This window comes from Siniperca chuatsi, linkage group LG8 (genome assembly GCF_020085105.1).
Source record: "Siniperca chuatsi isolate FFG_IHB_CAS linkage group LG8, ASM2008510v1, whole genome shotgun sequence".
Classification (NCBI taxonomy): Eukaryota; Metazoa; Chordata; class Actinopteri; order Centrarchiformes; family Sinipercidae; genus Siniperca; species Siniperca chuatsi.
The window spans coordinates 21,726,809-21,754,333 of NC_058049.1; the positions used below are offsets into that span (position 1 = coordinate 21,726,809).

The 27,525-nt window shown below is 43.3% G+C and overlaps 1 protein-coding gene across 17 annotated transcripts in view; it reads left to right on the plus strand.

The window, feature by feature from the left end:
* The window catches only part of tenm2a (teneurin transmembrane protein 2a), a 202,441-nt gene extending 175,977 nt beyond the window's left edge, over positions 1-26,464 (plus strand). For all 17 annotated transcript variants that reach the window (XM_044205099.1, XM_044205097.1, XM_044205102.1 and 14 more), the window contains 23 exons: positions 3,359-3,505; positions 3,834-4,044; positions 5,443-5,562; positions 7,037-7,298; positions 7,581-7,848; positions 11,306-11,449; positions 12,956-13,205; positions 13,618-13,638; positions 13,788-14,017; positions 15,630-15,784; positions 16,075-16,176; positions 16,492-16,665; positions 16,994-17,631; positions 17,930-18,105; positions 20,075-20,310; positions 20,442-20,738; positions 20,984-21,541; positions 21,676-21,945; positions 22,149-22,559; positions 22,732-22,842; positions 23,101-23,368; positions 23,792-23,922; positions 24,052-26,464. In XM_044205099.1, coding sequence (XP_044061034.1) covers positions 3,359-3,505; positions 3,834-4,044; positions 5,443-5,562; positions 7,037-7,298; positions 7,581-7,848; positions 11,306-11,449; positions 12,956-13,205; positions 13,618-13,638; positions 13,788-14,017; positions 15,630-15,784; positions 16,075-16,176; positions 16,492-16,665; positions 16,994-17,631; positions 17,930-18,105; positions 20,075-20,310; positions 20,442-20,738; positions 20,984-21,541; positions 21,676-21,945; positions 22,149-22,559; positions 22,732-22,842; positions 23,101-23,368; positions 23,792-23,922; positions 24,052-24,789 — 5,918 coding nt within the window. In that variant the 3' untranslated portion in view covers positions 24,790-26,464. The remainder of the gene's footprint in view (positions 1-3,358; positions 3,506-3,833; positions 4,045-5,442; positions 5,563-7,036; positions 7,299-7,580; positions 7,849-11,305; positions 11,450-12,955; positions 13,206-13,617; positions 13,639-13,787; positions 14,018-15,629; positions 15,785-16,074; positions 16,177-16,491; positions 16,666-16,993; positions 17,632-17,929; positions 18,106-20,074; positions 20,311-20,441; positions 20,739-20,983; positions 21,542-21,675; positions 21,946-22,148; positions 22,560-22,731; positions 22,843-23,100; positions 23,369-23,791; positions 23,923-24,051) is intronic.
* The last annotated feature ends 1,061 nt before the right edge of the window (positions 26,465-27,525 follow it).

Consider the following 27,525-nt stretch of genomic DNA (forward strand, 5'->3'; position numbering starts at 1 on the left):
TTGCCTGACAGTACTGGTCCCCAGAGCACCGTTGAGAGTGTCCTCTCACCCTCTACGCTTAATGGAATAGCTCTCATTGTTTTATGAAGAGCCAGCTCAGAGAAAAGGTAAATCGCAGGGTTAAAGAGGGAGCAAGACAGAGGGGGAGAGTAAAGAAGAACAGATGGAGCCAAAGGGAAGCAGAGAGACAGGTCAGAGAACATGAGGGGTAAAACAATCAATGTAATTTCTAAGGTAGTTTGTTAAGAATAGTAAGAGTAGATGACTAGAGGTTTATCTGAGAAAGTGCAGAGTTATCTGGTCCATCTATAAGCAGTGGTCTTGAATGTATGCCTGTGACCTTTACTGTGTGACCTTTAGAGGAGACAGAGTTACAAACGGGGGGAATGGAGAGAATGGTGGAACTTTTTAGCACAAAGTCTCGACTCTGTTTCTTTTATGCACTTTGTTCTCATTCTTTCTGTCTCTTTCTCTATCTCTGTCTCACTCTCTCTTTCTCACTTCTTCCTCGGAGTCTTACACAGTATCTTTCTCTATCCAGTCATATACCCTGACACCCACACACACACACCGCTCACCACACAAGAGTGTGTGTGCTGACCCATAACCCAAGGCAATTTCTTCTCCTTTTTAAGGGGATTTCATCAGAGTCCAACTACATTAGTGGGGAGGGTGGACTTAATAGTTTCTGAAATCCCACTTTATTCTAGTTAGTATGAGTGGGTATCGACTGGGCCCTGGCATTAAAGAGAGAGGAGCCTTGTGCCGGCCTGCCCAGGCAAGCCGATCAATGCCCACTATGGATTGTCCTGTCCGGGTGCTTCATAAGTATTTGGCTGCTTTAAATGGCAACTCCATTTAACAGGCAATCACTGCTAACTGCCTTTGTTCCCTGAGCTCAATACTTGGGGACAATCTATTCCAGCCTGACTGTTAATACAGCATCATGAGCAGTCTCCTGATGTAGAAAATAGTAATAATTAAAGATAAAAACCTTTGATTTGATTCCTCTTGTTGAGCTGAAAAACGTGGTTAAGCTTCTCTGCCCCCCCACCCTTTCTTGGGAGTTCATACAAGATGGCGCACTGTCTTTCTCAAAGTCCTTTGTTGACTTTCCCTCATTGCCTGGTGTTTGAGACATATGATAAAATGCCAATCGGGGTGAAATGCCTGTTAATTTAGCTGCTGCCACGGTTTAGATTGCACTATTTGTATTCATAATGCATGGCTTTATTGATGCGGCGATTTGTTAGAGGGCAAAATCCTACAGTGCAACTTGAGTGAAAATATGTTCATTAATCTACTGAGCAGGACTCAATGAAAAGCATTTCATATTCATAATCTCTTGCTGGGTTATTTTGTCCTTCCTCACTCTGTGTCGGCACACTACTACTGAGTGGGAAATGTCAGGTCATATCTCTAGGGTGCGTCGTGCTGGGTGTGTGTGTGTGTGTTCAGGAGCAAGTACCTTTGCGTGCATGCACGTATTGTTTTATCAGTCAACCCTGTCTTTGCCTCCATCTCCCGTGGGTAGACTTAAGAGTGTCGCATCCTGCTGCGTCATTTATTGAAGAGGAAATAACTGTGACAAGTTTGTTTGGGGCTCTTTGTGCTGCTGGAGAAAACATTGTCATTGTGTGTCATCATGCCTTCTTTTCCCCTTGCTCTGATAGATTATAATGTGGCAAACACACAATCTTGTGTTAGAGCTAAGTTGTGATTTAGAGCAATACAGGAAAATGGTAAGACAGGCCAGGAGTTTAAAGGCCTTTTTGTAAAAGACATTGATGGGCAACATTGTCTCAGCGTGGATGCAAACTATCAAATAGAATATAAAAATGTCACAGTTAGCTTTCAGAAACAAAAGTATTTCTTTCTTGGCATTTTGCGGTTGTTCTTATTTGGACCCAGTTTAGTGGGATTATTTTGATATAGGAGTAATCTTAAAGGAATAGCTTGACATTTTGGGAAATACACGTATCTGCTTCCTTGCCAAGAGTTAGATGAGAAGATCGATACCATTTTCATATTTGTACGTTCAATATGAAGCTGGTGCCAGCAGTCAATTAGCATATCTTAGCATAAAGACTGGAAACAGCCAGCCTGGCTCTGTCAGAAGTGTAAAAGTGAAAAGTTGCGGTCTTACAGAGGGTTATGTGGACTTTTTCTTGGCTGGGCACAATAACTTCCTGGAGTCTCTGCTGGCTGCCTAGTAACCACGCAGTGACAACAAGAGTCTAGGAAGTCACTGCTCCCAGCCAAGACATAGTCCTGCACATTAAAAAAAACCCACCTAAAACCGCAAATTGAAGGTTTCACACACGTTTTGTATGGATTAATCAAACGAGATATAACTTGTTAATTTGTGAACTTCATAGGTGCTGGTAGGAGGATTTAGTTACCTTTGGACAGAGCCAAACTAGCTGTTTCCAGTCTTAATTCTAAGCTAAGCTAACCTGCTGGCTCCAGCTTCATATTGAGCGGACAAAAATGAGAGTGGTTTCAATCTTCTCTTCAAAGTCTGTGCAAAAAGCAAATTAGCATATGTCCCAAAATGTTAAACTATTCCATTAAATGTTCTTTACCATTACAACCAACCAAAACTTACCAGATGTAACTTTGACAAAATGGCACTGCTCTCTATAATTGCAAATTTCCTTATCCAGACTCCCTTAAAATGTCTGCTATTCCTTGCCTTAAAGTCACTCTTGAGTAGAGGATGGCCTTGCTATGCTAGTTACAGAACTTTCTTGGCTCCAGGGCCTCAGATTCTGGTAGGGCTTTTTGCATAAGCTAAAGTGAAGGTTTATTAGTTCATAGACTGCCACTGCACAGACACACACATACACACGCACATGCACACACACACACACACTCCATCGAACATAATCTCATTCTCTCATGAGAAAGCGTTACTCTCAGGCCATCAGAATCCCATTACCTACCCTGAATCATAAGTAAGCGAGAGAGAGAGAGCGAGAGAGAGTGATGATCGGGTGGGGCTCTATCAAGTAAGTGAATCAAACAATCTATCCACCACTGTCCACACATACACACACGTTAGCAGCCATCCCAGGTGTAAAGACATACAGAAGGGCAGGTGTGCATGTGCTGAATTATATTGATTCTTGAACAATCAATACTTACAGTATGCTGCTGTGTGGTTATTAAATTGTGTGAGACTCATTGGTCTATCATAACCATATGAGCATGTGTGTGTGTAAGAATGTGTGTGTTCATCTGTGTATCACTGATGATAAAACAAACAAGCATCACCCTGCTTCTCTCCCATCATCCCTCCCCTTTTTCCTTCCTTCTCACCTCCCTCCCCCTCTCTCCTCCTGTCCTCTCCTCGCAGATGGCTGCCCTAACTTGTGTAACGGGAACGGCCAGTGTACCATGGGACAGCAAAGTTGGCATTGTGAATGCCAGACAGGCTGGAGGGGCCCCGGCTGCAGTGTTGCCATGGAGACCTCCTGCGCTGACAACAAGGACAACGAAGGAGGTGAATTAAGGGGAGCAGGAGACAATTTGGGGTAGAACTGTTGAAGTGCAGCCCTCACTTAAGAATGCATCTTGCAAAAAAAAAAGAAAATGCTTGTGAAAGGAATAAAGGATGATAGAGAAAAATAATGGATTAAAACAAGAAATAGAATTAAGATAGCGGTCTCATGAGAAGAGCCCTCACTACAAATGGCAAAATTAAACTTTCCTCTGTGAGAGAATCAAAGATTATCAAAATATTAAATCAAGAATGGAAGAAGTAGGGGTAGATTTTTGGTCCATTCCTTGCCGCTCTTACACCATCACATTGCTCTTTTTCTATCTCTCAGATGGACTAACAGACTGCATGGACCCAGACTGCTGCATCCAGAGTCCCTGTCAGAACAGCCCTCTGTGTCGGGGCTCCCGGGACCCTCTCCAGGTCATCCAGCAGAGCCCGATGTCACAGCCCCACGTCCGCTCCTTCTACGACCGCGTCAAGATGCTTGTTGGACGGGACAGCACCCATATCCTCCCTGGGGAAAACCCGTTCAACTCAAGGTATGGCGGGAAAACACACAAACACAGGCTACAATCACACATTCTTAGTATACACAGCACCAATGATATCCTAGACAACCAGGGACTTTGACACCTACCTAGACCATGGCCTGAAGGAGTTCCTCAGATAGGAACTTTATTGTCCACATTGTGGAAAATTGTATTCAGCTTCATCACACAGCGTTAAGAGCCTGACAAAGCTGCGCATAGACTTCACAGATCTGAGTTACAACTTCAAAACCAAGCTTGTAGTTTTAACATTAACCTTAAAAACACAGTGAAACAGCATTTAGGGCATCTTTAGCTTCCAAAAGCTGATGGGACTTTTTTCCCAGCGAGACGGAATATGTGGGTGGGGTACAATTTCAAGAGGGATTTGAAGAATTTGATCTGATCACTCAAAAGTGGACATGACCTATTGAGCTTTGAGTCTCTGGAGAACCTCCTCATTTTGGAGCTGTAGAGAACCATCCACCTCCCTCCACACCACCCTCACTCGCGTTTTGTACTGCAGAAAACAAGAGAGGAATTAATCAATTCGGCCGAAACCACAGACTCTTGGAAACATAAACAAACATCCAAACACACACCGACCAACCCCTGATATCACTCTACTAGGCATTTTGACCCACAAGCTAACACACCCCAAATCACATTTGATTGGATAAATGTACGTATACGCCCCTTAGTGCAGAATGAGTCATCAAAAAAAATGTATGTTTCACAGACACATATGAATATTCAAAAAGTATTTTTTTATTTCACTGGCTTTAATTTTCATAATTTGGGGGTAGAGAGTACATGCTGCTTTTTTGTTTTCGCCAATAATGTTTTATAAATGATTGTACATGCCTGTGAGATTAGAGAATACATTGATGCTCTTAGAAGGTGTGACATTTATGTGGATAAATGTGTGCAATGAAAGATTTAGGTTAAATAAAACAAATATCAAATAGACTTCAGACTCCAGCCAAGACTGTCCAAGACTGTCCATGGTGCTGATTCTTGTCTGCATACATTTACACATTCCAACATCAGATGTTTCAAAGGAAATAACTCATCAAAGATATACTTTGAAATGTTTAAATGTTATTCTATGTGTATCAGTTCTCTAGGGCGCAGCCACTCACACACACACAGTCATATACAAACCTACACACACATCCATCCACATTGTCATGGTTTGTTTACATGATTGACATGCAGTTAATGTAGATGGCGGGGGTTGCTGATTATTTCTAATTAATGAGTGGTGGAAGACCAGAGCAATAAATGATAGGGCAAATTGGATGATTAAAAGATGGTGAGATTAATCAAACCAGATGATTGATGGTTAGGCAGGCTGGGCTGATAGATTGACTATCGCTCTCTCACTCTGTTTCTTCTGTCTCCTTCCAGTTTGGCATCTCTAATCCGGGGTCAGGTGTTGACTACAGATGGAACCCCTCTGGTGGGGGTGAACGTGTCTTTTGTCAACAATCCCCACTACGGATACACGCTGACACGGCAGGATGGAATGTATGTACAACAGCTACCCAGCACTCCTTGCTGAAACTACCTCACCATAGGCTGTATTATTAGATTAGACTAGATAAAATTAGATTAGATTACATTAGAAAACTACAATGATCTCATGAGGAAACTACACTGTTGCAGCCACAAATAATTAGACATAGGAAAGGAAGGGTGATTTCAAATAAGAGCAGAGTAAATGTATTTACAAGAACAAGACAACTCAGGATTAAACACTCACAATCTCCAAAGTGAAAATATAATAATAAAAAAGATAACTGAAATGAAAATTTAATGAAAACATTTACATTATGAATGAAAACAATGGGAAAATGTGAAAGAAAAATACTATATATAATGCATTATATTGTGCCAGTCAAATGTTTGAGAACGATTGCAGGAAATAAGACTTGTTTTCACAATTGATGATGTTTTATGTCAGGTCATATAATTTTACAACAGTAGACGTTTCACTCAGAATAGACATGTTACAAAATGTAAAACCAAATAATAGGGCCATCAAAGAAACTTTTAAAGCAAAAATGAAAAACACCCTTGAAATTGTGGATTCATAAATACCATAACCCTTTGCTTTAATAGGCACTTTCCCAACACCTGACATGTCTTTCTATTTCTTCTGCAGGAATTCCAGTTTCTGGGGAGTTTTAGGCTGCTTTAATTTGACTTTTCAGTCTAATTTTCTCCCCCTACAAGTTATATCTGGCTGACATCTGTAACATGTTATTTCAAAAATTGATTTATTGGTTCTTTAGACTGACCTCCACTCATTAAATCTGCAGTTTCTGTGTTTCCTGGCTCAGGTTCTTTAAGCACTCTTTTCCTCCTCTTATCAATGCTTTCTTTGCAGCATTTTCTCCAGTTAGGCCAAGCTGACGCTGAAACATCTGAATTTCTAGTAACATTTAATTGACCTTGTATTTCAGGGGCAGTTACTCACCAGTTTCATGAACTTGTGACTTGAATGAACATGTTCCTGTGTCTGACCTTGTTTAGTTTTTGATGAGTGCTATTTTCTTCCAGTTGTTAGAGGCTCTTGGCCACAGCAGTTCCAGACACTTACAAAGCCCTGGCCATTTGCCATTACAAACATGTGTATGTGACCTATTTCTATACTACTCATTAACCCACAGCTGTTAACCATAATTTGGTGACAAAAGGTTAAAGGAGAACATCTAATACAAATCACTTCTACACTGAGACCAGTGCTCTAACATTGTGTGATTCATATTTCAGACCTTTTAGACTGCCTGTCTAGACGTGTATGTTGTAAAAGTGTGTTGTACCATAATGAAATAATTTATTCCAGGTGTTTTTTTATTGATGAGTTATTCCTAAAGCAGTGGAGTAGATATTATATTAAAAGAAACAAACGCTGACAGTGTATGAGTACAAATAACCATCCACCACAACACTCCCCATCTGTACCTCATTCCCATCCTCTTCTCGCAAACCTCTCCAGGTTTGACCTGATAGCTAACGGTGGTGCATCACTGACCCTACGGTTCGAGCGCGCCCCCTTCCTGAGCCAGGAGCGCACCGTGTGGCTGCCCTGGAGCCAGTTTTATGCTATGGACACTCTGGTGCTTAAGACAGAAGAGAACACGATCCCGGGCTGTGACCTGAGCGGCTTCGTCAGGCCTGACCCTCTTGTGATTGCATCCCCTCTCTCCTCCTTCTTCAGCTCCAAGCCAGGGGAGAAACCCATCATACCGGAGACACAGGTGCAGTACCACTGACCTCTGGCAGCCGGCTAATCTCCCTTCTGGTTCCCTCGCTCTCTTCCCACTTTCCTGTATGCCTGTCTCCTGTAGCGCTCTTTCGCCTTTGGCTTCCATAGCTTTTCCCCCCATTTGTTCCCTCTTTCTCTATTTCGTTATTTCTTCCATTGCTTTTTTCTCTTTTTTGTCCTTCAGCCGTCAGTGGAAGCGTGACCCCCATTACTCCCTCTCTCTCTAATCCCCCATAATCCCTCTCTCCTGTCATCTCCTCTCTTTGTCTTCCAGGTGCTGCATGAGCAGATCGAGGTGCCTGGCACAAATCTAAAGCTGTGCTACCTAAGCTCCAGGACACAGGGTTACCACTCCCTGCTCAAGGTGACGATGACTCCAGCCGTGGTGTCCATGGGCCTGCTGAAGGTCCACCTGATGGTAGCAGTGGAGGGCCACCTCTTCCAGAAGTGGTTCCATGCCTCACCCAACTTGGCCTACACCTACATCTGGGATAAGACCGATGCATATGGGCAGAGGGTCTACGGGCTTTCTGAAGCTGTTGGTGAGTGCAAGGGATGGATGGAAGAGAAGCTGTGTTGGGGGTTTGGGGGCATTTTTTCCCCCAGTGGATTAGAAACTTTACCAGTAAGGCAGCACTGGCTATGTCAGAGGGAGAGAGTGCTAATTAGGAAGCCTGAAGGAGAGATGATACACTAGAAACCCAGCCTCCATCCACTACTTAGTATAGCCACAGTTAAGTGCTTTTTTTCAAATGTCTATTTTTCATTGAAGCCGCGTGTGGTTCAGTCAGCCAGCCGTAACTGTGGTGAAGGGTTATTAGCCATCAGGGTGAGTTAGCAGTTAGCTACTGGAGCAGCAAGCAGCAGTCCAGGGGAGCCTCAGTGCTATTACATTCTGCTGTCACTGTCGCTCACAGATGCTGTCAGCCAAACACTGCTGTCAGGCCACAGATGCAGTGGACATCTGGGGCTTCAGTGTGGACTAAAATCATGAGGGGCATACTGTTTGGGAAATTATATTCACTCAAAGATCCCATAGTTCCCTAAAGTAACTGTAATTTCGCATTTCTCAAAGAATATAAAGCGTGCTAAGCGTGGATACAGATGCAGGTATACTACATGATTGTTTGCAGTGGTGCTGAAAAGGTGCTGGCAACAGCATTCTCACTGTGACTCAAGTGGGAGTTGATGTGTTAACACACTTTTCCTATAACACGTTGGAACACAACAACACACACATGCATGCATGCACACACGTACGTACGTAAATACTCTCAGAGTCAACATGTCTACCTCATCTCAACTAATTTTCCTTACTTGTACATTTAGACAAATCAACTGAGATTCTGTCAGCACATGTACATGATTGGGGCACCAGCAGAGTTTTCCCTGTGGCAACCCGTGTGGCCTGTAGGTTTAAAGGCCCACTGGGCAATCTGTCCAATTAACAAGGTTTTTAATTGATTTAGCAGCATGTGAGAGTGTTAGTTAGGTGTGAGTGCAGGTTTTGATACAGGTGCTAACTAGCTTCTCTGTGTATCACACGTTTCACAACTTAAATTAAACTTTAGAGGTTATGCTCTGATAAAGTTTTACATAACCTCTCTTCCTCTGTTGTTGTTTTTTTTCGTGTGTGTATATATATGTTTATGTATGTGTATATATGTATAAATGTATGTGTATATATATATAATATATATGTATATATTTGTGTGTGTGTGTCTATATATATATATATATATATATAGTATATATAGTAGTGTATATATATATATATATATATATATATATATATATATATATATATATATATATATATATATATATATACACGTATATATAAAACTTCGTCCTTCACCCTCCGCGGTGGTCTCATCCTTCGAGCTCGGGTCCTCTACCAGAGGCCTGGGAGCTTGAGGGTTCTGCGCAGTATCTTTGCTGTTCCTAGTACTGCACTTTTCTGGACTGAGATGTCTGGTGTTCTTCCAGGGATCTGCTGTAGCCACTCCTCCAGTTTGGGGGTCACTGCCTCGAGTGCTCCAATTAACTTCGTCACCACTGTCGCCTTCACCTTCCACGCCTTCTCCAGCTCTTCTCTGAGCCCTTGATATTTCTCTAGTTTCTCGTGTTCCTTTTTCCTGATGTTGCCATCACTTGGTATTGCCACGTCAACCACAATGGCTTTCCTCTGCTGTTTGTCCACCACCACGATGTCTGGTTGGTTCGCCATTACCATTCTGTCAGTCTGTATCTGGAAGTCCCACAGGATCTTGGCTCGGTCATTCTCTACCACTTTTGGAGGTGTTTCCCACTTTGTCCTCAGGGTTTCCAGTCCATTCTCCATGCAGATGTTCCTGTACACTATTCCAGCCACTTGGTTATGGCGCTCCATGTATACTTTCCCTGCCAGCATCTTACACCCTGCAGTTATGTGCTGGATTGTCTCAGGGGCCTCTTTGCACAGCCTACACCTTGGGTCTTGTCTGGTGTGGTAGATCTGGGCCTATATTGCTCTGGTGCTCAGGGACTGCTCCTGTGCAGCCATGATGAGTGCCTCTGTGCTGTCCTTCAGTCCGGCCCGCTCTAGCCATTGGTAGGATTTCTTGATATCAGCCACTTCAGTTATGTTCTGGTGGTACATCCCATGTAGGGGTTTGTCCTCCCATGATGGTCCCTCCTCCAGCATCTCTTCCTCTGTTCCCCATTGCCTGGGACATTCACTGAGCACGTCATCTGTTGAGGCCTTATCTTTGATGTACTTGTGGATCTTGGATGTTTCATCCTGGATAGTGGCTCTCACACTCACTAGTCCACAGCCGCCTTCCTTACGGCTAGCGTACAGTCTCAGGCTGCTGGATTTGGGATGGAACCCTCGATGCATGGTGAGGAGCTTTCGTGTCTTAATGTCTGTGGTCTGTATCTCTTCCTTTGGCCAACTTATTATTCCTGTAGGCTATCTGATCACTGGCAGGGCGTAGCTGTTTATTGCCTGGGACTTGTTCTTGCCTTTGAGCTGACTTCTTAGGACTTGCCTTACTCGTTGGAGATATTTGGCAGTTGCTGTTTTTCTTGTTACCTCTTCGAGGTTGCCATTTGCCTGTGGTATTCCAAGGTACTTGTAACCATCCTCAATGTCTGCTATTGTTCCTTCTGGGAGTGAGATCCCTTCTGTGTGGACTACCTTCCCTCTCTTTGTCACCATTCGACTACACTTCTCAAGCCCGAATGACATCCCAATGTCAGAGCTGTAGATCCTGGTGGTGTGGATCAGTGCCATTGAGCGTACACTTTCGCAGGTTGAGTTGCGAACAGCCGGTTTATTCTTCTGGCTTCTTTATCTCTCGTGTACCTCTTTAGGCAGCTGGCCAAGGCTTGAAGCCTTTGTTTGGCAGTTGGGTACTTGTTTTTTCATTGCACCTCTCTCGGCCTCTGTCAGTTGGCTCACTTCTCTCCGTGCCTGCTTGATTTTTAAGCCTTCGTTTCCATGGTGGGTACTGTTTCTCATGGCTCCCATGGTTGCTCTTATAGCTAAGCATCTCGAGGATCACTGCTGCTGAAGTGTATATCATGAGACCACCCGCGGAGGGTGAAGGACAAAGTTTTTTATATATATATACATACAGTATATATGTTTACAATCTATAATTTTGATTGTCCATGCTGTAATTTTACTATGTTGGTCCAGTCTGTACACATGACATCTACTGCACGTCTGTCCGTCCTGGGCTGAAGGATCTCTGTTGCTCTTCCTGAGGTTTCTTCCATTTTTTTCCAGGTTAAAGGAGTTTTTGAGGGGAGTTTTTCTTTATCTGAATTGAGGGTCTAAGGATAAAGAGTGTCACATGCTGTAGAGATTGTAAAGCCCCTTGAGGCAAATTTGTGATATTGAGCTATATAAATAACATTGACTTGACTTGGTCTTTTTTTTTTCATCACTTCTTTTTGTGTCCCACCTCTTTTTTCTCTATTTCTCTCACATCTATTCTTTCCTATATATAGTGTCAGTGGGCTATGAGTATGAATCCTGTGCCAGTCTCATCCTGTGGGAGAAGAGGACAGCCATTCTGCAAGGCTACGAACTGGATCCCACCAATCTGGGCGGCTGGTCACTCGACAAGCATCATATACTAAACACACGCAGTGGTACGTATACACACATCCATATATTCCCTCACAAATTAGCACTTTTACAGTTTTCCCTGTTTTCCTTTTAGTTTATATTTAGCCAGTTCCCCACTTGTAGCAGGTTTACAGTATTGCATATCTCACTAAACTTGCTATTGTCTTGAGGAGGGTGTAGACCACACTGTGCTTCCTGTGGTTCACATGGAGTTGCCAGGCTCTTTTTACCTGTCAGTGAGGATTTTCACAGGAAGAGCTTGTGTTCTCTCACCTAGTTTGACTCCCTCATTCACTCATGCCAACCCTACTGAGTAAACAAGTGCATCGACCAATCAGCAGCAGCAGCTACTAGAACAGAGGCAAGGGGTTTGGAGTGGGAGGCAGAGATATGTTTTCTAGAAACTGATTTGGGGTGTCTGTGGCGGTGGGCGAGGGGGAGTCATTTTTGTTGCATCATCTACTATACCATTATCTACACTCTATGCAGTAATGCTAAAAAGCATGGAAATATAAATGGACTGCTGTGACAATCACTGTACTATTAGAATGGACACAATTGGAGAACCAGTGGTGTACAGTATAGAGAAGTGGGGGGCTACATCCATGCCTCCATTGTCCTTATCGTCTGATGTTAGCCTGCTGTACAATAGAGTACTGTTTTTCCTGAGAGTGATGCAATACTTCACTGTTTTACTCTGGCCATCAAAAAGACTAATGTTATGCCAAAATACTAAAATGTCACTAATATCAGCTGCTTGTGAACTACACTGATGAACGAAACATACAAGTGCCACATGCCAGTAAACAGCTTTGATTGCATCCTTGTACATTTTAAGGCTAAGAGCCTACAGCCATGCTAGCAGCTAAATGCTAACATCAGCATGCAAACATGCTCACACTAACAGTGCTAACATGCTGATGTTCAGCAGGTATAATGTTTACCACATTCACCATCTTCATTAAGCATGTTAGCATGCTAATATTTGCTCATTAGCACTTAACACAAAGTACAGAGGATGATGGGAATAACAGTAGTTTAGTTTTGGACAAATTAAAAATTTGACCTGATGATAGCACTAGACAAAGAGTTAAGAGATCGGCAAAGTTAATACAATTCATCGTCAGGGGGACATGAACGTCTGTACCAAATGTCATGGCAATCCATCCAGTATTTGTCGAGACATTTTACTCGCTAACACAAATGTCAACCTCATGGTGGCGCTATATGAAAATTCAGGGGATGACCAAAGTCAGTCATTATATTCTCTGGGAACCATGAATGTCTGTACAAAATTTAATGTCAATCCATTCCCTTGTTGTTGAGATATTTAAGTCTTGACCGAAATGGTAGACCGGCCGACATTACCATCCCTAGAGCCACACAGCTAGCGTGGCTAAAAAATAGTTGTATAATCTACCAGCTTCTATGGCAACTCAAAATGTTACCAAAGTAACAAAGTAAGTAAGAAGTAAGAAATAATGATTCCAAACATACTTATGTTGCTCTCTGCCCTCTCTCCTGTCCAGGCATTCTTCACAAGGGAAGTGGTGAGAACATCTTTGTGACAAAGCAGCCCCCAGTAATCACCAGCGTCATGGGAAACGGCCGGAGGCGCAGTATCTCCTGCCCCAGCTGTAACGGCCTGGCAGACGGCAACAAGCTGCTGGCACCAGTCGCTTTGGCAATGGGCATCGATGGCAGCCTCTATGTCGGGGACCTCAACTTTGTACGCAGGGTCTTCCCATCTATGAACACAACTGGCATCCTGGAATTAAGGTAAAACCCCAAACCCCAAATCAATTTTGAAAAGGAAAGGAGAAGAGAAGAAAATACAAGAATAATCAATTAGAAAGCACATTAGAATTTAGAGGTTTTTTGATGTAGCAGGAAAAAATACTGATAGATACAAAAAGGGCTGGTTAGATTAAAATAAGGTGACAGGAAAAGAAGAGGGGGAAAAGACTAGATGTTTTTAGTACATAGAACATGTGTCTTCCCTTGAAAAAATAAGGTGAGACACTGGGGATGACAAGATTGAGGTAGAATTATACACTGTGCAAGATACCATTTCTCCAGGGTGTTTTTACCTATGTTTAAATTTTGCTGTTCACACCATAGCCAGCTCTCCACAGACTGTGTGAATTAACATTTGTTTTGTTGTGCTTTTATCTCGCTTTCTCCCTTGAAGGAACAAAGATTTCAGACACAGGTAAGATCCTTATGACGATAAATTAAAAGTTTCTAGTGCATTCCAGCAATAATAGCAAAAATACTTTCGTTGAAGATATAAAATTTAGTTATTATATATATATATATATATATAATTAATAATCGTGTCTTTTTTTTCTGTCACCTCAGTAATAACCCAACGCATAAGTACTTCCTCGCAGTGGATCCAGTATCTGGGGCTTTGTTCATCTCAGACACCAACTCCCGCAGAATTTATCGTGTTCGCTCATTAACGGGAGGCCGCCTGCTGTCAGACAACGCCGAGGTGGTGGCTGGGACAGGGGAGCAGTGCCTGCCCTTTGATGAGCGCTGCGGTGATGGCGGCAAAGCCACTGAAGCTACACTTATGAGCCCCAAAGGTGAGCCACTGTTAAAAAGTCTAGAAAATGAATAACCAATTAATTTGATCGATTGATAAATAATCGTTTTAGTCAATTATCAAGTGAAAATGTTGCCATTCTTTGATTCCCACTTTTAATATGGGATGGTTTGCTGCTTTTCTGTTTTATATCCTCAAAAATTGAATATCTTTGGTTTTGTCCTATTGTTCGGACAAAACAAGACATTTAAAGATGTTCCCTTGGGCTGTGTGTGACAGGCATTTTTCACTATTTTTTGACATTTTATTGACTAAACGATTAGTCGTTCAGTCAGTAAACGTCATTTGTAATGAAACTAATTGTTTGTTGCAGCCCTAGGGTGGTGTATTAAGGCCAGTAGGGCCAAAAACCTATACATTTATTCATGATTACAGAACCATGATTACAGTATCATAATCTGCTGCATTTATGTTAATTCTTTAGATTTTCATGTTCAAATCATTAATGAAAATAATTTTTAAAAATGCCTTCATGATTGTCTTTTTCAAAGTTGTGTTTTCTCATTCAGACCCATATTAAGATCATGACCTGTAGTTCAGTGCACAAGACATGTAAATTGAAGGCGCCTTAAATTTTCCATGATCAGAGTTTTTAGTTTTTATTTCACAATGCGCCCATCTTTTGACTCAACTAAAGCAGGACAGAGACAGAAGGAGGTTATAAACCAGGCTAATGTTAAACTTATTAATGGATTTTTTTTGTGGATCATTGGATCTTAGAACGTTGTGACACCAAACTGTCAAGGATGTCACGCTGTCACATTTCCTGTCAGTGACACAAGTGTGTGTACATGTTAATATATATACAGTGTGTGTGTGTGTGTGTGTGTGTGTGTGTGTGTGTGTGTGTGTGTGTGTGTGTGTATTTTGTGAGGGAAGATGTGAGAGATAGGAAAAGACAATGAGCCACTGATTCCCTCTTACCTGTCATAGGCAAAGTCAGCCAGCACACATCAGCTTGCCCTCTCTCTGGCTGTTTCTTCTCCATCTTTCTCTCACTATCTCTCCCTACCTCTCTCTCTTTCTCTTTCTTTTTCCTCTCTCTCTCTCGTTTGCTCTGTGCCCTTCGCTGTATCCTCCATCTGTTGTTGTGTATCTCAGTGCGTCTAGAAGTTATTTTGGGGCACAGTTGCCTCGAACAAACACACCTGTCTGAATGCCTGCTGCCTGTTAGACAGACAAGGCTGACACTGCACCACTGGTAAATGCTAAAAAAGAGAAAGGCAGGAACAAATGAAAAGAAGAAAAGTGGGGGTGACAAAAAAAAAAAAGCAGCGAGGAGAAACCAAGGAAGTACAGCCTTTCTAAAGAATCTGCTTGCAGTCTACAATTGCCCTCTGGGAGGAGCATGAGCTCAGCTCCGCATCCAGATGACTCATCCCAAAACTAACACTTCTCTAACAGTTCAGTGCCCGTTCCATCACTTTGTTCCCTCTCATTCGATGAAGCATTGAGCCATTCAGCTGTCAGGGCTGCTATCTGTTTTCAGCCGGTGGAAGGAGTGAAGTTTAATTGACTTAAAATGTCTATGGGTTGCCCGCAGCGGTTGAGTTATGAGTCGTCACTCATGGTGTTCATCTCTGCTTTGACAGGTATCGCAGTGGATAAAAATGGGCTGATGTACTTTGTGGATGCCACCATGATCCGTAAGGTGGATCAGAACGGCATCATATCCACTCTGCTGGGGGCCAACGATCTGACTGCCGTACGGCCACTGAGCTGTGACAACAGCATGGACGTCAGCCAGGTACGACGGTTAGGAGGAAGTGCAAGGGGTGATGGTGTGATAGATGTTGATCTAAAAGCCCCGTGAGTGCTGAGCTATGACGATTGTGTGGACACGTGCCAGCCAGGAGGTCAGGGAGAGACTGATTTAGGGAGGGATTAAAGAGTCCATGGATAAATGAATGGATCAAAAGAGATTGAGGACTGCAGTCACTTAAAAAATGAAGAAGAGTCTGAACCTTGGCATCCTTTCAAAATGCCTCCCTCAGCATAGATATTGTCTCGTGTATAACTTCTGTTTCTGCCTACCAGGTACGTCTCGAGTGGCCCACGGACTTAGCAGTGAACCCCATGGACAACTCCCTCTATGTCCTGGAAAACAATGTCATCCTACGCATCACTGAGAACCACCAGGTGTGTACCACAAGGCTGGATCACCACTGCAAAACCCTTAGGGTGGACACTCACTGTAGGGTTTTGATAGGATTTTGTCCCAATTAGGCTTTTTACAAGCCACTTAAGAACTTCTAACATAGTTTTCTAAGTTTTGAAGTGGTGGCAACATTACTGATTAATTAGCTCTAGGAATATTCTACTATATTCTATTCTTACTTCATTATGGGGAGTTTCATTTGCACTGTTTTAATAGCAAACCACAGCTCTACATTTTTTGTGGAATTCTTACCATTGTTTGATCATAGATGTGACATTCTCTGTTGTTGGTTACAGGTGAGCATCATAGCAGGTCGGCCCATGCATTGTCAAGTGCCAGGTATCGACTACAGCCTCAGTAAGCTGGCTATACATGCGGCCTTGGAGAGCGCCACAGCCATTGCCCTGTCCCACACCGGCATCCTCTACATCGCTGAGACAGACGAGAAAAAGATCAACAGAGTTAGACAGGTATGAGATGGAGAAGTACCGTGCACAGTTGTTTGGCTATCTGGTTGTTTTAGAATGAATTTGTTACTTTAAAGTTATTTTGTTGGCTAGCAGAACTGAGGGCACAGCTGGTCAGGCTTTTTTAAGATATTCTGAGATTGTTTCAGATCCAGACACTACAAACCGTTCAGGCACTTTTATTTTTTTTCCATTCCTCTGTTTTGATAACTCCATAATGAATTTGTCTTTTTAGGTAATACATTTTCTTTCATTGAGTGGTGACTTTTTTTTTCAATCTCATCATTAACTGGCTCTCCTCTTCCATTTTCTGTCTGTGCATTTTTCTTAGGTGAGCACTAACGGAGAAATCTCTCTCCTGGCTGGTGCTGCCTCCGACTGTGACTGCAAGAATGACGTCAACTGCAACTGCTTCTACGGTGATGACGGCTACGCCCCCGACGCCGGCTTGAACTCCCCCACTTCCTTGGCTGTGTCCCCTGATGGGACACTCTTCATTGCAGACCTCAACAACATACGCATCAGAGCTGTGCGAGCCAACCGGCCCGGCCCTGCCGTCTCAAGTGTGGGGTACGGAGGGTCTGCGCAGTATGAAGTTGCATCACCAAGGGAACAGGAGCTGTATGTCTTCAATGGGGAGGGGCTTCACATCCAGACAATTAGTCTGGTGACAGGGGAGCCACTTTACAACTTTACCTATGGTCCTGACGGAGAGCTGGCCATGCTGGTGGATAACTGCAACAATACAGTGAAGGTGAGACGGGACGGCCTGGGCCAGGGAGGAGGAGCCGGCCTGCTCAGACTGGTGCTGCTGCCCGAGAATCAAGTGGTGACCTTGGGACTGGACCCCACTGGGGGGCTGCGTAGTGTGTCAGCCCTGGGCCAGGAAGTGGCTCTGATGGGCTACAGTGGCAACACAGGCCTCCTTGCTACCAAAGCTGATGAGACTGGATGGACCACGTTTTACCAGTGAGTGTATAGTTGGTGTCTGAATGTGTGTTTGTGTATTTCCACCACATTTCTACCTATCTGTAATACACGATTAATGTGTTTCACAGATTTTATGTTCATGTTCTAGTGCAGGGATACCTCACACAGTGTACTGCTGCCCCCCAATGTTAGCTTTTATAACTACAGCCAATTCCTGTAAGATGACCTGTTATGATCCTCTCTGGCAGTGTTTTTGTGTGAGTGTGCACGCGTGTGTGTTTCAACATTTCCGGTACAAGTATGAACATGTCCACCCTCACTGCAATCCATCTCCCAGGTACGATAGCGAGGGTCGCCTGACCAACGTGACATACCCCACGGGCATGGTGACAAGCCTCCACCGCGAGATCGAACGCTCCATCAACATCGACATTGAGAGCTCCAGCAGAGACGATGATGTCACTGTCATCACCAACCTATCCTCTGTTGAAGCCTCGTACACTGTGGTGCAAGGTAGAGACACACTCAGCAGATACAGGACATGCAGTGGAAAATGAGCTGGTCATGAATTTTTTAATACTTGTGAAATTGCAGAGTATGTGGCACGAAGGTGGAGAAATGCTGGGCACCGGTCTTAGGACAATATAAATCAAAATTCAGTAGAAAGTATATTGTTTATTAATTATTTTGAGTAGAAGAAAATTTATGTAATTCAAAAACAAAGCTGCCCTCTGTGATGGTGGATATGCGCCGGCCTGCCCACTCTAATTGAAAGTCTTGTAATTTTCACTCAGTTATGTACATGCTCCAGGAGATTATTTTCCTTCCCTACCCACATCCAGCCCTCTCTCACTCCCTCTCATGGAGTAAAATTACCAATATATAGTTGTTAATCCCAGCTGGGATCATCCTGTTTTTGAATATCATCACAGCAAAATTCATTAACTCATGGAGAGTGAATCTTCCTCATCCCTCAAGCTTTCTCCTCACACACACACACACATACGCACAAATGCACCAACATACAAATACAGCTCTCAAAGAGTTCCCATGATCCCTGAGCTTATTTGGTCTGTTTAGAGAGGATGAAGAAGAAGGAGAATAACTGTCTCCCTTCCCTTGACCAGTGCGAGTGGCGTGACAGAAGTATGACTGTGAAATATATAAATCTGAAGGCCTCAGAGAGAATAAGTTGTATATGTATTCAGTGATCCACCTGCGTTGCGGGAGGAAAAGGGGAGAGTTGTTCACAGAGCTGTAAGTCATTTAAGGTTTCCACCACACTGTGTGGGTTTCAGCACAGCTCTCTGCTGACATACCCACTTAACCATCTCCCTCTCTTTCCGCTCTTTCTCGCTCTCTTCATTAACTCCTGCACAGTGAATTCTCCTTGGCCCTCAAGCTCTCATTTCTCTCTCTCTTTCCCTCTATCTCGCTTCTGTTTTATTACGAGGTTGTTCAGACAGAGAGAGCAGAGAAGATTTATCTAAAGGCTGTTGCTGCCAAGTCAATGGAAAAAGCTTCACTTGTCTGTTTGAGGCATTGTTAAAATGTGCCTGGAGCTTTATTACAAATTGGCCTTATGGATTACTGTCATTTATGGCGGGGCTTCAAAGGGAGACACCATCTGATCCCCTCACCTTTTGTAAATGAAATAAAAAAGCTCCCCCCTCTGCATCTGCCAGATATTTCTGAGCCGAAAATAATTCTATCTTACTTTCAATCACATCAGTGTGATCAGGACGCCTGTTTTCAGACATCTGAGGAAAAAATTAGCCTCAGCATTAAGCATGGGTTTATCTGTTTCCATTCTTGTGTTTGGAATGAGTCATTAAACTGTAGAGATAGGAGTATTGTAGAGAGATGTCAGTTTAGCCTGACTATTTTCATTCAGAATATTTTGGAGTTTGTAGGAAAAGGAATCATGTCCATAAATATTTTATGGACATGATCGTGTTCTTACTGACATGAGCCTCTAGGCTTATTGGACTTTTCCCTTTTCTAGTAAACTTAATTTTTTATCCTTGGCTAAAAGGACAGCACTGAGCATTTCCTCCGGATCTAGAGGTTTTGACGAGCCATTATTATTTCTTTTCAAATCTCATCACATCTTTTTTTTCTCAACAAAAGACAAACTTCAACAGAAAACAAGTGCCAAGCAACAGCAATATACATGACGTATCCCCTGTCCCTTACCCAATGTCCATTTCTCCTTATCAAACCCATGCCCCTACCCAGCTTCTATTATCATTTCTGTCACATACCTCCAGGTCAGTTAACTCAGTAAGGAACCTTCCTAACCTAAGAAAAGGATTTCTTGTGCAGCGCTGTTTTTATTGACTATGACTGACCCCAATCAAACTTAAGGTCTGACATTCCTTCAGAAGTAGGCAGGATTTGAATAAAAATGGTTAGAAGTCATCTGGTCCCCCAGGTGGCTGCTTTTCTTGCATACCTTATATCTGTTTGTCTCCCCCTACAGACCAGGTGAGGAACAGCTACCAATTGTGCAACAACGGGACCCTAAGAGTGATGTACGCTAATGGTATGGGCATCAGCTTTCACACTGAGCCCCACATCCTGGCAGGCTCTGTCAGCCCTACGATTGGGCGCAGGAACATCACCCTGCCCACTGACAACGGCCTCAACTCCATTGAATGGCGTCTGCGCAAGGAGCAGACCAAGGGCAAGGTCACTGTGTTTGGGAGGAAGCTAAGAGTGAGTTGACCTTTTTCATGTGTCAGTGACGGCCTTATAAATAGTTATTTAACACGCCTAACATCTCGGCATAAATATATAACCTAAAAACATTTCTTCAAATTAACCTTTTCTTTTTCCCTTTTCCTTAGGCTCATGGCCGCAATCTTCTCTCCATTGACTTTGACCGCAACACACGCACAGAGAAGATTTATGATGATCATCGAAAGTTCACGCTGCGCATCATGTACGATGCTCAGGGCCGGCCAGCTATGTGGTTGCCCAGCAGCAGCCTAGCAGTGGTCAATGTGTCATATTCGACTACTGGACAGCTTGTTGGGCTGCAGAGGGGGAGCATGAGTGAGAGGACCGAATTCGACCCCCAGGGACGCATCCTTTCTCGTTCTTTTGTGGATGGGAAGGTGTGGAGCTACAGCTACCTTGACAAAGTAAGTATATTTATCTTTAACATTGTCATCTAGGTATCAAATCTTACCAAGGCATGGCAGTAGCAAGAATGAATAGTAATTTGGATTGCAGAATTGAGTGAAATAATACATCATTTTCATGGTTATGAAGATTCAAATTTGTCAGCTCAGAGCAAATTAGTCCTGGTGCTATTTCACAGGAGGCAAGTCACCCATCGTTAATGCTATTATATTAATCCGTACTTTGCCTCTCTCTCTGCTTCCAGTCCATGGTGCTGCTCCTGCAGAGCCAGAGACAGTACGTCTTTGAGTTTGACGCCTCAGGTCGGGTCACAGCTGTCACCATGCCCAGTGTAGCCCGCCACACCATGTTCACACACGTGTCGGTCGGCTACATCCGCAACACCTACAACCCCCCAGAGAGCAACGCCTCCATCATCCATGACTTCAGTGAGGATGGCAGACCTCAGGCCACGCATTACCTGGGCACAGGCCGCCGGGTCCTCTACAAGTACGGCAAGCTGGCAAAGCTGGCAGAGATTGTGTACGACAGCACTGCCGTCACTTTTGGGTATGACGAGACAGCTGGTGTGCTGAAGATGGTCAACCTGCAGAGTGGGGGCTTCTCTTGCACCATCCGCTATCGCAAAATGGGCCCGCTTATCGACAAGCAGATCTACCGCTTCAGTGAGGAGGGAATGGTCAATGCGAGATTTGACTACACCTACCATGACAACAGCTTCCGTATCGCCAGCATGAAGCCAGTCATCAGTGAGACGCCACTGCCTGTTGACCTGTACCGATACGACGAGATCTCTGGAAAGGTGCAAACATTTTGTCCTGGTCTACATTGTCGTCAAAAGAATTCAACTTACAAAACAAACTTTGTCTGTGAATGTACCTTCTTTGGCTGCCAGAGGACTCACCTTTTCTCTGAACCTTTCTATCCGTCCTACAGGTGGAGCACTTTGGAAAGTTCGGGGTCATATACTACGACATTAATCAGATCATCACCACAGCCGTTATGACGCTGAGCAAGCATTTTGACACCCACGGTCGCATCAAGGAGGTCCAGTACGAGATCTTCCGTTCACTTATGTACTGGATGACCGTACAGTATGATAGCATGGGACGGGTGGTGAAGAGAGAGCTCAAAATTGGGCCATATGCCAACACCACTCAGTACCGCTATGATTATGACGGAGACGGACAGCTGAGTGGCGTCAAGGTGAATATTATGCGTGGAGAGAGTTGGTATAATGTGGGTTTTTAGGTACTGTCTTCTTTAGAACACCTAATATGACTCAGAAACTCTAATCTGTCACTGACATTACACTCTGTCACTGACCTTTCTGTTGTGAGGGCATATATATGGTTCCAGTAGGCAAAAACTGATTGAATCACATTTACAAACCTCTTTGTTTTTTCCAGGTGAATGACTGGTCTACCTGGCGCTACAGCTACGACCTGAACGGTAACCTCCACCTGCTGAATCCTGGGAACAGTGCCCGCATCTTGCCGCTCCGCTATGACCTCAGAGACCGCATCACGCGCCTGGGAGATGTCCAGTACCGCCTGGATGAAGACGGCTTCCTCAGCCAGCGTGGTTCAGACGTTTTTGACTATAACTCCAAAGGTCAACTACTGAGGGCCTACAATCGAGGCCCCGGCGGCTGGAGTGTTGTGTATCACTATGACGGGCTGGGCCGCAGGGTGTCCACGAGGAACAGCCTGGGACAGCACCTTCAGTTCTTCTATGCTGACCTCAACCACCCGACCAGGATCACACACATCTTCAACCATTCCAGTTCAGACATCTCGTCGCTCTACTATGACCTGCAGGTAGGCGTGGGTGTACAGATATGTGCCAATAACCTTTCCTAATATTTCAACATATCAACAATACTGAATAATCTTTTCTTGGAAACCTGAATACTGATAAATATTGTTGTTAGAGCAATATAAGTATATCAGTAATATAAATGTACTGAATTTCTGACTTTCTCATGATCAGGGACATTTGTTCGCCATGGAGGTGAGCAGTGGAGAGGAATACTACATAGCTTCTGACAACACTGGCACACCGCTGGCTGTCTTCAGCAGCAATGGACAAATGATCAAACAGGTAATACACAACGTAGTTTTGAATCTCTTATTTGCAAACAATTACTGCTACAAAAACTGTGGTAAAATTGTGTGGTAAAAACAACAAGAAATCTGCATATGGAAAAGGCTTCTGGCATCAGTCATGCCCAAAGCGTCCTTGTACAAGACCCTACAATCCTTATCAGCTCCAGGGACGCTCTTGTGTACCTGACACAGTGTTCTGACCTTTCCATCAGAGGAAGAGCTGAAGCAAATTGACTCTGCTTGTGTCACCCAGGTGCAGTACACAGCCTATGGAGAAGTGTACCTTGACTCTAACCCAGAGTTCCAGCTGGTGGTCGGTTTCCACGGTGGTCTCTACGACCCCTTGACTAAGCTGGTCCACTTCACACAGCGGGACTACGACGTTTTGGCCGGGCGCTGGACCTCGCCTGACTATAGCATCTGGCCCAAGATCGGGAAGGATCCCTCTCCATTTAATTTGTACATGTTCAAGAACAACAACCCCCTCAGTGACATGCTGGATGTAAAAAATTATGTCACAGGTAGAGGATTACTATGTATTAATATGGTGCACATGTTGAATACTGTTGTATGAATATTTCTGCATAATTTAGCCATTTTTACTTGTCTAAAGTGGCTGGATTTTTATTTAAAGCTGTCCATTTCCCCTTGCCATTTCAAAATGTCACTACACTAGAGCTTGCAGACACAAGCTCAACTTAGCTTATGTCCTGACATTGTCTCTGATATCGCTAGTGTGCAGAAGAAACAGATTGTTATGGACAAGATAGTTTAAGCAAGTAACAATGTACTACAGATGGCACAGGAGCCGATAGCTTTGCCTAACACCAGATGAGTCACAGAGGCAAACACGCTTTCACTCTTTTATGATAAAAAAAGATTCATTTGCTACCGTGTTTAACGTTGTCATTCAGCAAAGTCATTTCCCCTCCTGTCTGCTGTAGATGTGAAGAGCTGGCTGGTGATGTTTGGCTTCCAGCTCAGTAACATAATCCCAGGGTTCCCTCGACACTCACTCTACTTTGTGGAGCCACCGTATGAGCTGCAGGCCACCCAGCACTGTGAGAACGGACAGGTAAGGACTACTGTGCTGAAAATATTGAATCAACAGAATCAAAGCAAGTGGCAGTCGGTTGTGCGTTAATACATTACTGTATCTTTCAACAAAGTGACCAAGCTTTTTTCTATTTCTATATTCATGTAGCTCATTACTGGTGTGCAGCAGGCAGCAGAGCGTCACAACCAGGCCTTCATGGCCCTGGAGGGTCGTCTCCTCAACAAGGAACGCCGAAGACGCAAGGACAAGCCTGGTCACTGGTTCGGCACCAGCACTCCCATAATAGGGCGAGGAGTAATGCTGGCTGTGAAAGAAAGCAGAGTGGTGGCTGGCGTGTCAGCTTTGGCCAATGACGACAGCCGTAAAGTGGCTTTGGTGCTCAGTGGCGCCCAGTACCTTGAAGGCACCCATTACACCCAGGACGGGAAGGACTGTCACTACTTTGTGAAAGTGGGCTCTGCTGACAGTGACCTGCTGGCCCTGGGGCTTACTAACGGGCGTAAATCACTGGAGACCGGTATCAATGTGACGGTGAGCGGCCGCTCGAGGAGAGGAGTGACTGTGGAGTTTGCAGTTCCGTCGTTAGTACTGAGTGTTCGGTACGGGCTTGCTGTGGATGTGGTGGATGAAGAGAAGGTAAGACTGTTGGAGCTGGCCAGGCAGAGAGCCTTGGCTGGAGCCTGGGCCAAGGAACAGCAGAGGGCCAGGGATGGGAAGGGAGGCAGTCGCCTCTGGACGGAGGGGGAGAGACAGCAGCTCCTAACGACAGGTAGAGTACAAGGCTACGATGGTTACTATGTACTGCCTGTGGAGCAGTATCCAGAACTGGCCGACAGCAGCAACAACATCCAGTTCCTCAGACAGAACGAGATGGGCAAGAGGTAACAGCCCACCTGAACTTGCTTGAAGGGCAGACTCTTCGCTCTCTCTCACTTTCACTTCTCTAGATCCAGCTACTTTTTCCTACCCAGCCTCCTCAACCCTGCTCCTCTCAAAACCCATGGAGAATTAACCAACAAACGGGGTTACTCATGGAACGCTGCAGGGAAAAGAATGACTTATCAGAAAACATATTGTTAATTTTACTGCCACAGGCAAAAAATTTAAAGTTTAGTCAAACGGTTCTTTTTTTGAAAAAACTTTGAACAACTGAAAAAGCACTGAAGAACTTTCAGAACGGTTGCTTAATGAATAAGAAGATTCCCCTTTTTAAAAAAGATAGTGATATTTTCGCCCATATTTTTTGGGTCACACTGAGAGCGGCCATGACAGCTACTGAACACACGGTGGAGTTGTACTGTGCTGGCTTCTGCGGGGAAGGCTTGTCTGTCTCTAATAGACACTGAAGGCACAGGGACCAAAGTGGAGACAAAGCCACTACAGAGTGCAGCCATTACAACTACACATCAACGGAGGACGTCATAAACAGCGACAGACAAGGCAATGTTAAAGGTCGTCCAATACTATGAGTCGTCTCCCTGTCTCAGGCCTCCCATCGTCCACCACGGACCAGTCGTCTGCTGCTGAGGCAGCGCACATCCAACCAAGCAACACACAAGCTAACAGCATCCTTGAACAAATCCAAGCTGTTAATGGACTAGAAAATAAACTTTTTAAAAAAGTCAAAAAAAGTGATGGCTATATTTGTGGACAGTGGTATCACCCAACATTGTTTATTTTGCAATGGGGAGAAGAATCATATTACTACATATGTGTCCGACTACACTAAATTTCAGGATGTTGCGTATACTGTAGATGCCGTAGTTTTGTACGTTTCAGTCGCGGTAGAATTGTGAGACTTTCACCAAGGCACTTCTGTACAGAACGATCAAACACACCACTCACAGTCTGGAAAACATGCTAAGTTAGTATTTATTTTATTTTATTTTATTCTTTTTTATTTATTTATTCTTAGTACTATATGACAATCATGAATGAGTCACCTGTTTTATTCCAAATGAACATTAATGGATGAGTTTATTTTCTTTTGTAAAATATGTAAGAAATGTTGATTTTGTTTTTGTATTAATTTCAGTTTGCTGCCAGGGCAAATAATAGTCACTCTCAAAAAGAATAATTTATGTAATAAAGTGTTTTAAAAAAAAACGGTTTATACTTTAAATAAAGTCTTTAAAACTGTGAAATCTGTTTTTTCGAAATATATTTCGATGTACAGTGTATAGACTTACCTTTATGCAGCACAGTAGAATATCGTCCAGAATATCAAGTTTTATATTTCTAAGAGGAAGTGGCTTGTAATGTGCAAAATCTTTAGCTGGTCTTACTACTCTAGAGTTTTGTGGCACTCTAATATTCCATATCTACAATATCAATCCCCAGTTTGTTGTTTTTGACTGTTTTTTTGTTTGTTTGGAAGCAGAGCTATTTCTGTCCTAGATCCCAACAGCAGTAGCAGCAATGGATCCCTCTCACTGTGAAGAGACTCGTGCTGGATGTCATAATGTACCAAATCAGTATTATCAAAGGATGATTCTTATACATTCACTGAAACGAGACTCTTCTGAGAACCTTATCAATAAAACATAATTGTTTACTTCAACTGAGCATTGTGTAGTTTTCACTTTCATCTAATTTTTGTGTTTGAAGACAATTGATGTTCTTTTTACAGTAGCAACATGTCACTGTGTGTTGTGTTGTTGGTATACTGGAAAGCTCCATTGATTAAAACAAGCTTTCTTTGTTAATTTTGCATCAACCTCGCTGATAAGGTATGTTATAGGAGTCAATATTTTTGACACTGACTGTTCATCGATTTTGATGCGCTTTTAAGTAGCCATTACAATTACCCGTTAACTCCAAGTGCATACAGATGCATGTTATTTCCAGGGACAATTGTAGTCTATACTATTGAATTTGAGATGCTTCATCCCCTTTCAGCAGTGGTTGAAGAGGTTAAATTGTCTATAATCAATATTTTTATAATAACAATGGATCAAATGACTGTGTATATTGAGAAGGGAGTTGCTCGTAGTGATGAACCCACTGACAATTATCACCTAAGTGGACACAAACAGGATTTTAAATTAATGTAAATGTTGCTCGCTATCTGCTGCATGTGTAAATATAAAACTGTTTGCTAACACGTTCACCATATTAACTTCAAAGGTGATAATGTGTCAATGGTGTGTTCACAGCTTGTATCCACTGCCCCCAAGTGGCCATTTAATATCAGTTATTGCAGATTTAGGTAAAAGTGACACTGTCCATTACATGTAAGTCCTGTATTTTGATGTAAAACTACAAAATTATCAGCGACAAAAAGTATCAAATATGCCAAATGAGCCCTGTCAGTGTTAACATCTAAGCAGTACCTAAATGTTGTAGTTGGTCGAGGTGGGGTTAATTTGAATTTCTTCATATATTATTGGGTAGTTTAATCTATCATGTATCATATTTTATAAACTGATCCTTTTTTTGTATGTTAAATCTTAATCTGAAAAGTAACTTGTAACTGTCAGATAAATGTAAAAAGTAAAAGTACCCCCCCCCCCCGAATTGTAGTGGCATAACAGTATTAAGTAGCATAAAATGGAAATACTCAAGAAAAGTACATTAGAGTAATGTAAGTAGGCCTAAGTAGCATGTCAGTGCTATTGTAAA